Source organism: Lynx canadensis, chromosome B2 (genome assembly GCF_007474595.2).
Source record: "Lynx canadensis isolate LIC74 chromosome B2, mLynCan4.pri.v2, whole genome shotgun sequence".
Classification (NCBI taxonomy): Eukaryota; Metazoa; Chordata; class Mammalia; order Carnivora; family Felidae; genus Lynx; species Lynx canadensis.
The window spans coordinates 20,004,922-20,018,169 of record NC_044307.1 but is presented as its reverse complement, the minus strand read 5'-3'; the positions used below and the strand labels follow the sequence as shown (position 1 = coordinate 20,018,169).

The 13,248-nt window shown below is 37.6% G+C and overlaps 1 protein-coding gene across 11 annotated transcripts in view; it reads right to left on the bottom strand.

Moving 5' to 3' along the window:
- Positions 1–276: 276 nt before the first annotated feature.
- Positions 277–13,248, bottom strand: part of SLC35B3 (solute carrier family 35 member B3) — a 39,580-nt gene continuing 26,608 nt past the window's right edge. For 8 of the 11 annotated variants that reach the window (XM_030314871.1, XM_032593116.1, XM_032593122.1 and 5 more), the window contains 3 exons: positions 11,837–11,933; positions 9,395–9,434; positions 277–515 (listed from right to left, as the gene is read on the bottom strand). In XM_030314871.1, coding sequence (XP_030170731.1) covers positions 445–515; positions 9,395–9,434; positions 11,837–11,933 — 208 coding nt within the window. In that variant the 3' untranslated portion in view covers positions 277–444. The remainder of the gene's footprint in view (positions 516–9,394; positions 9,435–11,836; positions 11,934–13,248) is intronic. The other 3 variants (XM_030314872.1, XM_030314874.1, XM_030314875.1) reach the window with 3 other exon arrangements.

Below are 13,248 nucleotides of genomic sequence, written 5' to 3'. Positions count from 1 at the left end.
GCTTCTCCGCCCAGCCTCTTAGTACTGGGCTGTTAGGTCTTTCTTTGCCTTCACTGTCCTTGTCATTATGGATCTGTTGAGCAAGTGTTTTATATATATATATACATATATATATATATATATATATGTATATATATATATATATTTTAACATATAAAATTGTTTTTTATTTTATGTTCTCCCCCACCACCAATTTTTCACAGTGAGCAAGCAAATCTTTTTTTAATTAGAACGTCTAAACTTTATTAAAATACCTTAATGAAAAAAATACCTTAATGAATATGTAATGACATTCTCTTTATTTTTCTGATATGGTCCAGATGAATACAGGCATTGCAAAACTTCAAAACAGTTGTTATTCTTTTAAATCTATTCATATTTTCAAGTCTTTTAATTGTATGTGTAATTCACACCATCTTGAAGCAAGCTTGGGGAGCTGTGGATTTACTCCCAGATCTCCAGGAAGAGATTCGGCCATTTTTTGTCTACCTTGGTTGCTTCTTCATTCCCGTCTTCTTTCGTATGTTAAAAAATTAAATAATAGCTTTATTTTTCAGTATAGTTTTAGATTTACAGAATAAATGAGTGGGTAGTAAAAAGTATTCCATATACACACCCCACTCCTCCTTCCATGCCCCCATTCTCACCCCCAACTCCCCACACATAGTTTCCCTATTATTAACAACCTTCCACAGTGAGGTACATTTGTTACAATTAATGTTCCAATATTGATATACTCCTATGAACTAGAGTCCATTTAATTTGCACTAAGTGTCACTCTGTGATGTCCAGTTCTATGGGTTTTGACAGATGTGTAATGACATGTACTCAACATGACAGTTTCACACAGAATAGCTTCCTTTGTGCTTCCTCTCTTCATCCTTCCCTTCCCTCTCCTCCTCCTCAACCACTTATCTTTTTACTGCCACTGTAGTTGTCCTCCAATATTATCTTTTGAGCCATGGATTGCTCAAATTGCCTTTTCTTTTTAGGCAGACCTCTGTTTTCTTTCTTTTTCTTTCTTTCTTTCTTTCTTTCTTTCTTTCTTTCTTTCTTTCTTTCTTTTTTTCTTTTTATGTTTATTGTTGTCAGAGAGAGACAGAGACAGAGACAGAGCATGAGTGGGGGAGGGACAAAGAGAGAGGGAGACACAGAATCCGAAGCAGGCTCCAGGCTCCGAGCTGTCAGCATAGAGCCTGATGAGGGGCTTGAACTCACGGACTGCGAGATCATGACCTGAGCTGAAGTCAGACACTCAACCAAATGAGCCACCCAGCCACCCCAAGACCTCTGTTTTCTTAAAACAAAGAAAGAATAGCTTCGTGAAATGTAAATTATTTTGCACAAATAGTAAATACAGGTTGAATGTTTTTTAGTGAGCAGTAGAGGTTTTTCGAGGACCGACCAGGTTGCATTTTCTACTCCCATGAACCTATAGTGAATACATTGTTGATCAATGTATTCAAGCTATAGGAAGAAGAAAGACCCTTGGGAAGAAATGAGGGTCCAGATAGACCCAGAAATGCCCATGAGGGACACTGATTTCTCTTATCCATTACCATATTGCAAGCAGCTATGTATGACAGTTCAGTAACAGTTTATCAATTTCTAACATGTGGCAATGATAAAATAATCTGGTGCACAATCTAGGCAATTACCATCATATTTTTTTTAATGCTTATTTATTTATTTGGAGAGAAAGAGTGAGCAAGCAGGATGGGGGGGAGGGGCAGAGAGAGAGAGAGAGAGGGAGATAGAGAATCCCAACCAGGCTGCACGCTTGGTGCAGATCCTGACACGGGGCTCAATCTCATGAACCAGGGATCGTGACCTGAGTCAAAATCAAACATTGGACAGTTAACCAACTGAGCCAACCAGGTGTCTAGTCATGGTCAGTATTATTCTATATTTTTCCATCAGAAAAATCTCAATTGTGAGAGTCCAAAGCTTAGCACTGTTTATTTTCAAATAGACACACTTAACCTATTCCTAGATGCCACTCTCATTTAAATTTGATAGTGCTAATACCAAAGAATGGAGTGCATACTTAACACTCTTTTTAAAGTGCGTTTTCTCATATTTATTTTGATACAAGTTAGCCTTACCAGATGTGTTATTAATATAGCAGTGTTTTAAGATATTGAAAATCTGCTTCTGAGTGCAATAGATTAGAGTGATCAGAAATGATCCCAGAGCGAAAATATAATGGCTTTCTTCTTCCTCTTTGCTTTAGTGGAATGTTTGAAAGCCTAACTCTATGAGCTGAAAGTATGATTTGCTATTCCCAAACGATTTTAGTCTCAGCAGACATGGGAGTTTGCACGTGCATTTTCTATAACTGGGGTTGACTCACATTAGGGAAGAAATAAAGTATATGATTCATAATAAGAAATTGCTGCCTTTGAAATCACTTCCTACCACAATACTGGCCACTTCATTACAGTGGTAATTAGAAAGAAAAAAAACCCAGAAATGGCCATTTGAGGGGGAAATTAGTGCTTAATTTCCAAGACTGTTTTATTCTAATGAATGCAACACTGGCAGGATTTTATACTTAAATTGCAAACAGAAGAATGATAAGACTAGTGTTTTAGATCTATCTTCTAAATGGAAAACACTTAATGCGATATGTGATGAAAAAGTATCTTAATGACTGAATATATCCCTTCCAGTCAAATATACTGACTTTGAAGGGAGGTTTAAAAAATAAACACATATTTAAAGGTAGGCATGTGTGTGTAAGTGACATCCATGTAATCAGCTGCTGTCATTAAGGAAAAACAACTCTTTCCAGGAGCACCTTTAGCTTGCTAAAAATACTCTGATAAGGAAGGAGAAGGCACTGTGAAAAGAAAATTTTATGTTTTATTAAAAATGTCTGATTCAGTCCAAAATGAAGGAATAGATCTTTTCACTGAAAGAGGAAAACGAGACTTAAGACATAGAAATAATCATGGTTGGTCTAAGATTCCACATTTAAAAAAAATTTTTTTTCTTTTTTTTAAATTTTATTTATTTTTGAGAGAGAGAGAGAGACAGAGCACAATTGGAGGAGGAGAAGAGAGAGGGAGACACAGAATCTGAAGCAGGCTCCAGGCTCTGAACTGTCAGCACAGAGCCCAACGTGGGGCTCAAACCCATGAACCGTGAGATCATGACCTGAGCCAAAGTCAGTTGCTTAACCGACTGAGCCACCCAGGCACCCCTAAGATTCCCCATTTTTTAGAGAACTGTTGAGTCATCTTATATTCTAAAGAATATATTCTCTGTTCTCCCCCCCACCTTTCCTCTTTTAGAGAACTGTTTAATTGTGCAATATAATACTCGTACAGAAAACTGTACCAAAAAATATACAGCTCGATGCTTTATCTGAAATGGCACAGTAGTGAAATTACCACACAGGACAATAAAAAACTGCCAAGCACCTTATGAACCTCCTCCTGCCATTCCTCCTGCCTTCTGTACCCCCAAAATGTAGTAGTATTTTATTTTATTTTATTTTATTTTATTTTATTTTATTTTATTTTATTTTATTTTATTATTATGAAAGAGAGTATGGGATGGGAGAGAGGGGCAGAAAGAGAGAGAGAGAATCTCAAACAGGCTCCATGCTCAGAGTGGACACAGGTCTTGATCCTACAACCTTGGGATCATGACCTGAGCCCAAATCAAGAGTCAAGTCAGACACTCAACCGACTGAGCCACCCAGGTGCCCCACAAAGTCCATATCACTTCTTTGCTTTCCTAGATAATTTTACCATCAAAACATGCATCCTTAAACATTCCAGTTTTGCTTTGTCTTTTTTTTTTTTTTTGGAACTTTGTATAAATGGAATCAGACATTTCTCTTCTTTTGTACTATGTTTTTTCATCCAACATCATTAATATGAAATTTATTCTTATTGTCCATTTTCATTACATTTATATGTATATACCATGTTTTGTTTTTGTTTTTGTCTTGTTTCCCATTCTACTGTAGGTGGCTGCTGTATCTGAGTGGCTTTCAGTTTCTGCTTTTACAAATGATGTTGCTCAGAATATTCTTGTGTCTTTGGATACACATGTGCTTACATTTCTGTTGTATGTGCATTTGAGTAGAATTTCTGGGTCACTGGGGAAGCATACATTCAAATTTTGTAGATATACTGACAAGTTGCTTTCTGAAATGGTTGCATAAATTTATATTTCTACCAGCAGTGCACGAGAAGCCCTCTTTCTCCACATGGTTGTCTATATGCAGTAGTTGTGACTTCTTTAATTTTATCCTTCCTGGTAAATTTGTAGATTTTCAATTGAGGTTAAATTTATATTTCCCTGAGGTTGAGCACCTTTTCATATGTTGATGGCCACTTGGCTATGTTCTTTTGTAAAATGCCTGAAGTCTCTTCCCAGCTTTTGTGTGGTTATCCTTTTTCTTGTTCATTAAAGGGACTCTCTTCATATCCTATGTACAAGTTCTTTTTTGGTTATGTGTGTGGTCAATTCACTGTCCCACTCCACAGTTTATATTTTTATTTTCTTAGTGGTATCTTTTGATGAATAACAACCTTCTATTTTTAAAGTTTTATTTTGAATTAATTTCAGATTTAATGAAGAGTTATAGAGAGCTCCCATATGCACTTCATCCAGCTTCTTCCAGTATTAACATATTTATCAAACAAAACACTTATCAAACTCAGAAATTAACACTAATATGATACAATTGACTAAACTACAGAGTTTATTCAGATTTCATCAGTTTGTCCGCTGTTGTATTTTTTTCTGTTCAGGCATCCAATCCAGGATACCATGATGGCATCCTGTCTCCTGGGTTTCCTTCAGCCTGTGGTAATTTCTCAGTCTTTCATTGTTTCTCATGACCTTTATACTGACTGGTCAGTTATTTTGTAGAGGGAACCTCAAAAGTTACCCTGGAATTCTTCTGTTCCTTCCACCCCCTGTATTAATCACCTCCTACATATCTCTCATATTGGTTCCATTCTCTCCAGCACCAATTTCCAAGTACTTATTTATGTCCTCATAATTTCTTATATGGATTTTCTTAAATACTTCCTCTTCGAAAGTCTTTCTGAACACATATATATTCACATCATAGAAATTATTATCACATTATAGAAATGATTATACCATAACTCTATGCCTGCCTCTCTCCTGTAGGATAATTGAGTGAAGGAGCTATGGCATTTATATATATCCTAATATATATTCTGAGAGCCTTTCAAATTGCTCAGTACACATTTGTTGAATGGATGAAGCAATGTGACATTTGGGTCAATGGATCTCATCAAAAAACAAAAAAGAAAAGCTTACTATTTTCTCATCGCTTATCACAATTGCTGATAATTCATACTTCTCAGTGGAGGGGCCATGTGCGTCTATGGATTGTTATTTATTAACCTTTCGGAAAAGTCAGTTAGTTCAGATGGCACTATTAATTTGAGTCAATGTCACTTTAAAATAGAACATGAATAGAATATGACCGTCTCTGCTCTCCAGGAAAAGTCTGTGTTCATGCAGTTATAATGAAGCCTTCTGACATTATCGCCACCTCATTTGAATATTCATGTCTATTTGGAAGATAATCGTCAAATCATAATACTATTGAAGCTGTATGCTTAGAAAAGCTCAGATCATGTAATTTGAATTTTGAATATTATGATTTCAAATTATATACCACTTATTAACAAAACTATCGTAAGAAAGAAATCTCACTTCTGTGGTGAACGTGTTTTTAATCATCCCTTTTTCAAAGCAACAGATAAAATACAGTAAAATCAAGCAATTTATGTTAACTCTCATCACATTACTGACACTAATTCAGGAGTATTGATTCCTAATTCTAGATTCTCCCCCTTTCTTATGGTGGTAACATTGTCTTGACCTAACCTAGAAGAGTCACACAAAATCATTAAGCATAACTTCTGATCTTGCTCTTACAGGCCATATTTTTGAAATTCCCATGGTGGATAACCTTTAATCTTTACGTTTAGTCCCTTCTGGATCTCTTACTGGGGGAGGCAAATAGACCTTGGAGTTCACAGCTTAGCAAGCCAGACCCCATTTCATTTTCCTCTGACCCTGGCACCTACACTTTCTATTTTTTCCCTTGTGATTAAGCTTCCGCCATGTGTTCTGTTCCAGTGATGTCTTCTCAACCTTGACCACACTTTAGCTCTGTGCTCAGCATTTCTGCTGAAACTCACATTCTGACTAGTCTTTTCTTCCTTCCTTCCTTCCTTCCTTCCTTCCTTCCTTCCTTCCTTCCTTCCTTCCTCTCTCCTTTCCTCTTTTCTTTTTCTTCCTTCCTTTCCTCTTTCTTCTTTCTTTTCTTCTTTCTTCTTTCTTTCTCCCTTTTTCTTTTTCTTTCTCTTTCTTTTCTTTTTCTTTCTTTCTCTTTCTTTCTCTTTTTCTTTTCTTTTTTTTTCTTTCTTTTCTTTTCTCTTTTCTTTTCTTTTCTTTTTGGGGGTGGGGGAAAAAGAGAGAGAATCTCATGACCACAAGATCATGACCTGGGCTGAAATTAAGAGTTGGATGCTCAACCGACTGAGCCACCCAGGCTCCCTTGACTAGTCCTTTAATTCTATCCCCCACCTCCACTTGTCCCTAAAACTTCTCCTCTGGTTGGGTTCTATTACCTGCTGGTAGCCTACCCTAAGTGCCTACCTGTAAAATCTCACTGATGCATATGTGGATTTACCTGCTTAGGGACACAAGGCAGAAAATCCCTTCTTTCACCACTGTCTGGGTATCTCTCTTAAAACCTGGCTGAAGTGGCCAGTCTCCTGAGATGTGTTAATAGGTAATATACAAGCAGAATTGTCCATAAAATCCCTTCCTTGGGAAAAGTCTTGCTCAGTGTAAGTGGGACAGAGAAAGAAGGCGGCATTAAGTCCTTTGACGGACCACAGGAACAATGGAGAGGATGCCAATCTGAATGTGGTGTTGTGGTGGCTAGAAAGAGTGGAGGTTCAGGAATCGTGGGTTATCAGACAGGTATTAGGATACAGAGTGAAAGACACTGGGTGTGGTTTCATTTTGCCTCTTTACTACATGTGAACTTTAGCCACATTTGTCTTGCCAAGGCCCATTTCCATGTCTGCACAACAGAAATCATTTTTGCCTTTTCTGTTCCCAGAATTTTGTACAAGTGATGATTACTTCGCTGTGCATTAAACAACAGCACAATTGGAGAATTTTATAAGGTATATGAATAAGTATCATCTCAAAATTAAAGCTTTAAGTGTAGTGAAGTTTTTCAATCTCAAGTAATTATGCAGATGTATTAAAATAATCTTCAGGCACCTGGGTGGCTCAGTCAGTTAAGCTTCTGATTCTTGATTTTGGCTCAAGTCATAATCTTGCAGTTGGTGAGTTTGAGCCCCGTGTTGGGCTCTGCACTGACAGTGCGGAGCCTGCTTGGGATACTCTTTCTCCCTCTCTCTCTGCCACCCCGCCCCCCAAATAAATTAATTAATTAAAAAAAATCTCATCTAATTAACTATAATATAAAATTTAAGTTTATTGTAATGACTGAATTCTATTTTATGTTTCCATTACTTAATTTTCCTTTCAAAAGATGTGAAATCTTTCAAATGGTTGAATATTATAAATCTTACTGCTTAAATTTGAATTTTTACCAATTTAAATGAACCAGTATTTGTAAAATACACTGAATCAAAATAGCAGCCAGCAAACCATTACTTATAGGGGTTGGAATGGCAAATCAGAGAATCATTAGTGTGAATCACTGAGAGACAGAATTGAGAGAGCTTCCTTTTTAATTAATTTCAGCTCCTATCAAATGGTGAACTAGCACAGGCTGCTGGCTTCTTCTAAAACCACCCCAGAGAAATTATTGAAGAGAGATAAAGGCAATAGGGAGACAGACATATGGATTCTAGAAAAACAGAAAAGTGAGATGTCCTGGGGAGGCCAAGACAGTCTTAAGCCTTGCAGCGTGGAGAAAGGAGTGCAATGTGCAGAGGGGACGGTGTATGGGGGAGGAGCACAGTGCCAGAGAGCACAGTGTGGGAGGGGCCTGGTGTGTGTGGGAGCCAGGTATGTGGGGGAATGTGTTATAGCAGGCAGTGAGAAGGCTGGGCTGAACAGCCAATGCCTATACAAAGGTGTATAATTAATAAAAGACCACCAACTTAAAAAACATCTATCATCAGAAACAGAATGATTAGGATAGAGAATCCAGGAAATTAAAATAACCATGGTAACTATAATAAGGGAAAATATTGTTAACATAAAGCAGAACCAAGAAATCATTAGAAGAATCCAAGTGGACATATTAGGTATGAATATGTAATAACTGGGATATAAAAAAAATGACACTGCACTGAATGGGACAAATAGTAGGTTGAATGGATGAAGAACAAGCAGAAAGATCAGACTGAGAAACTCTCCTAGAAGCAGCAAGAAAGAATAAAGAGTTGGAAACCATGAAAGAACAGCTCAGGGATATGTGAGGCAAAAGTAGAATTGGCATCTCTTAGGAGTCCTTGAGGGAAAGAAAAGAAAACAAAAACAAAACCAAAAATAAAAACAAAACAAAAACAAAAAACTATCAGGTCTTCTTAGAAATTTTGTAAATAGATAAGCCCTGAGAATTACGGGAAAAAACAAAAACAAAAACAAAAACAAAACTACCCATGGCTCAGTTTTATGAGAATGGCTGACTGCCGAGAATTGAATGAATAATTAAATATATGTTTAGTAAGATTAAGTTTGAGAATCTGAGTAGCTGGGATCTTAAAGAATGAGTTCCTCCAGGCACCTGGCTGGCTCAGTTGGTTAAGTGCCTGACTTCGGCTCAGGTCCTGATCTCACAGCTCGTGAGTTCGAGCCCTACATTAGGTTCTCTGCTGTCTGTGCAGAGCCTGCTTCAGATCTTCTGAAGATCTTTTTGCCCTTCTCTCTTCACCCTTCCCCCACTTGGTGCGCGCGCGCTCTCTCTCAAAAATAAATAAACCTTAAAGAAAAAAAAAATAAGGAGCTTCTTTATTCAGTGTTTGACTGTCAGCTAATGTAGGCACATTTGAACTAGTCCCGTTAACTGTGCACTAGCTCCATGAGCCAACCTGTGTCCCCACGGGCACCGCACTCCTCTGGTGCAAGCCTCTCCTGGATCCTGCAATAATCCCTAGTGGTTTAAAGATAGGCTTGAACTGGCTGTGGATGTGTTTGTAGGTATTTTACAGGAAATTACCCCCAGCCCCATCCCATCCTATTAGATCAAACCTTTGTAAGGGCAGACATTTCAATCAACTTTTCATTTCATGAGAGGTACCCAAATACCAAAACAGTACTGAGATCAGCACATATATTGCAGATTAACATTATGTCAATTAATACGTAGTTAGAAACTAGAGAAAAGATAATCACCCACCTTTATGAGTCATCTCTGGGTATACACACACGTACAAATCCTACACAATTAAAAATAGGATATATATTAACGGACAATTTTTCATAACGTATAAAAAAATGAATTCCCACATGTTCATTTTCTGTCGAGTCAGAAATATGCTTTTTAGTCCTTTCATTGTGACTGGTGTTAGGAGAAAACATGGAAGGTGACTGTAAGGAAATCTCTAATAATCAGACTCCAAAGTCTCATTTCTATCATTATCTATTGTGATAATTATCCACACTTTACCTATTTCACCTATTTAAATCTTATCAATTGTGTGAAACTGATGAAAATGGGAATGTTTTAGACATTTGGGGGTATCATAGCATTAAGATATTTAATAAAACACATTTTTGTGATTAAAGTCTCAGAAGAATCCCTTAAGTGTTAAGTCCTACTTCCTGAACCCCTTATAATACAGTTCATTCTGAAGCCGGAGTAAATCACTGAAGTGAACATTTTCTTCATAATGTCACTACAAAATAGCGTAAAAGGGATTCTAACTACATGCCATGAAATTAAAACAACAGACCATGACTGGTAGGAAATTATGGGTTTATCTTAGTTTCGTGAAGATTTAAAAAAAAAGCCACATTTATGGAGAAAGTAATGAATATTAAATCTTTCATACACCTACACTGATTAAAGAACTCTTTTCACTTACGCTAGCAACTCTGCAACATGGTAAGATTTTTGTTCAGTTTGAACAAAGAGACTTAGAGATGTTACATAGTGTGAGGTAGGTCCCACAGAATGGGAAGTTTGAAAAGCAAATGGAAGGGAATGAGGTGGAAGCTATTCAAATAGCTTAAGATGTCTGGACCCCAAGAGCAGGACACAGATCTGGTATTCTAAGGCTTTGATACGCAAGTGTGGTCCAAAGACCAGAGCATCAGCATCTTGTTAGAGCAAAGTCTCAGCCCCAAGACAACCCTATTAAATTAAAATCTTTTAAAAGAAGATCCTCTGGTGACTTACGTGCACATATAACTTTTAGAAGCACTACCACCTTGGGGCGTTATTTTGAAAACTTAAGGCTAACAAGCTACTCTGTGACAGGAAGTTTATGTATTTTCACGTAGCAATCACAGCAAATCTTCTCTATAGAATAGGTTCTCCTTAAGAGTTAGGGTTTATTTGATTATTTTTCTCATCCTCAGCATCTAGTATAATGCTTGGCTCATATCTGGCCAGTGAGAATGGAAGAGGAAAGTATGTTAAAGTAAAAATAAGAGTAGTCAAGTCAGTGATGGTACACAATCTGTTAAAAAGGTTAAGATGGTTGGCCCCATGGGCAAGAACGAGGACATTCAATAGGGACACGTAAAAAGCAGAGTAAGTAAAAACAGGAGAAAATGTTTTTGTTCAAACACACAATGGGAAAAAAAAGGTCATGTGCTTAATTAGGAAGAAAGCATACAAAGGTTTTGAGCATTCTGGGCATAACTTGGTAATTGGAAAACTGTAGTTTAAAGGACAAACGTGATATTGGAATGCAAAAATATTTTCATTATGTTAAGCCCTATTATTTGTTGGCCCCAAATATTGGTCAAATTTTACTAGAACTCTATGCTCTTTGATCAAGGAGGAATCTAGAATGTAAAGTGGGCTGAAGATGAAAATCACTTGAGAAAACTCAAGAGGCTTTGAGAATAGTGCAGAGAATGCTAATAGTTATTTACAAGCATTTGTTCAGCAATAAAGCCCACAATGGAATTGTAACAACCCAGATTAGGTCATTTCACAGGCAGTCTCCACAAGACTTCCCTCAGCTGCAAGCCCTGGGATCCTAAGGCCACTCGTACTTGTTACCCACTGGGTACAAATTCGGCAGTTCCCACTATCCCCTCAGGTTCGAGAATGTGCCAGAACAACTCGCAGAACTCAAGCAAGTGCTATACTTCCTATGTTTGTTTTGTTACAAAGTTACAAATCAGGACCAGACCAAAGAAGAAATCCTTGGGGCAAGGTCTGCGGAGCGTGACAGACACTAAGCTTCCAAGTCCTCTGGCACATCCTCCTGTCACCCTCCTGGTACATCCACGTGCATCTCCAATCTGAGAAACTCTCCCAAGCTTTCAGGTATAGTGTTTATTGATCCTCACCGCATGGCCATGACTGACTGAATCATTGGCTATACAATTGAACTGACGTCCCAAATCCTCTGCCATCCTTGGAGGTCGGGCTGATATGATGTGGCTCAAAACCCCAACTCCATAGACAGTTACATGGTTAGTCATTCTAACATGGTCAGCCCCTACTCTGGAACTATTTAGGGACCTACCATGAATATCAAAGACATGCCCATCACTTGGGAAATCCCAAAGATTGGAAACTCCCTACCAGGAACCAAGGAAAGGCCAGCCAAATTCATCATATAAGTTGGCCTTACTAAGGATTCTGGCTAGGCTGGCTTACCTGTACGTAAGATTGAATAGAGTGATCCACATGAGTTGGCCAGATTCTTCTGCTATTATTTTGTTGCTGCACTATTATGCTAAAAAGAGGGACATTGCTGGAAGAATTCAGAACATATATTATCCAATATAGTTTTTGGCCTCATGGTATTCTTTGAGGACTAGTCTTGGATAACACAGATATTTAGTGAGTGCTAACTATGTGATAGGCACCTAATGTGAATATAGCTGAAGAAACAATCTATATTTACATACTGCTTAAAACAAATATATCTATCTGCACTGAACTAATGTTCCAATCAAATCATCTTTGCCTATTCATTAAAGTATGTCTCACAAATTCTTTACTAAAAAATATTCTATCATTGGGGCGCCTGGGTGGCTCAGTCGCTTAAGCATCCAACTCTTGATCTCAGCTCAGGTCATGATCTCATGGCTTGTGAGTTTGAGCCCCGCATCAGGCTCCATGCTGAGTGTGCTTGAGAATCTCTCTCTCTCCCTCTCTCTCTGCCCCTCCCCCACTCGTGCTCATGCTCTCCTTCAAACATAAATAAACTTAAAAAAAATATTTCATCATTACGTTACTTGTTACCTAAATGCTCATAGTGGGGTTCAGAAAATATGCCTTGGGGTATGATGGAAAGGGACTTGAAATCCAATTAACTGTGAGCTAGTGAGTACTTACCCTGGTCCTCAACCTCTGTATTTGCAAAACATGAACATAAACCATCACATCTACTTAGAGAGGCAACATGGCTAAGAGCCTTACTCTGGGACTTGGCTGCTTGACAGACAGCTCTGGTTCTTTCTAGCTCTGGTTCTTTCTAGGTGAGAAATGTCACCTAATCTCTCTGGTCACAGCTTCCTCATCTGTAAAATGAGGATAATACTTGCCCTCATAGAGCTGTTGTGAGGATTAAATAAACTGTTGAGTATTTCACTTAAAATAGTGCCTGGCACCTAATAAGCACTTAAATTTTAGTGATTTTAGTAATTGTTATTTTTAATTCCTTTATTAATTATATTACTTATACGTGGGTTGTTGGGATCACATAATATTTACGAATGCTATTAGAAAACCTGACACAAAGTATACATTCAAATATTGATTTCCTTTACTATAGAAAAGTATTCTGTATTTCAAACTATTCACTAAGGGTACTCTAGGGACACAAATAAGTGAGATGAGGTTTGCTTCCATCTGATAGCAGGTAAAAAAAGGAAATGGGAGTAAAAGGGTTAGGCTGGCAAACCAATTTTTAAACAGTGCTCAGCTGTTTAAAATTGGGGGGTGGGGTGAGGAATTCTTAACAGGCAAAGACAAAAAAAATTAGAAAAGCGTGTACATAAAAGGATGCCTTGAAAAGTTAAAATTATAATCTTTTATCAAGAACTCGGGAAAACTGATTTTTT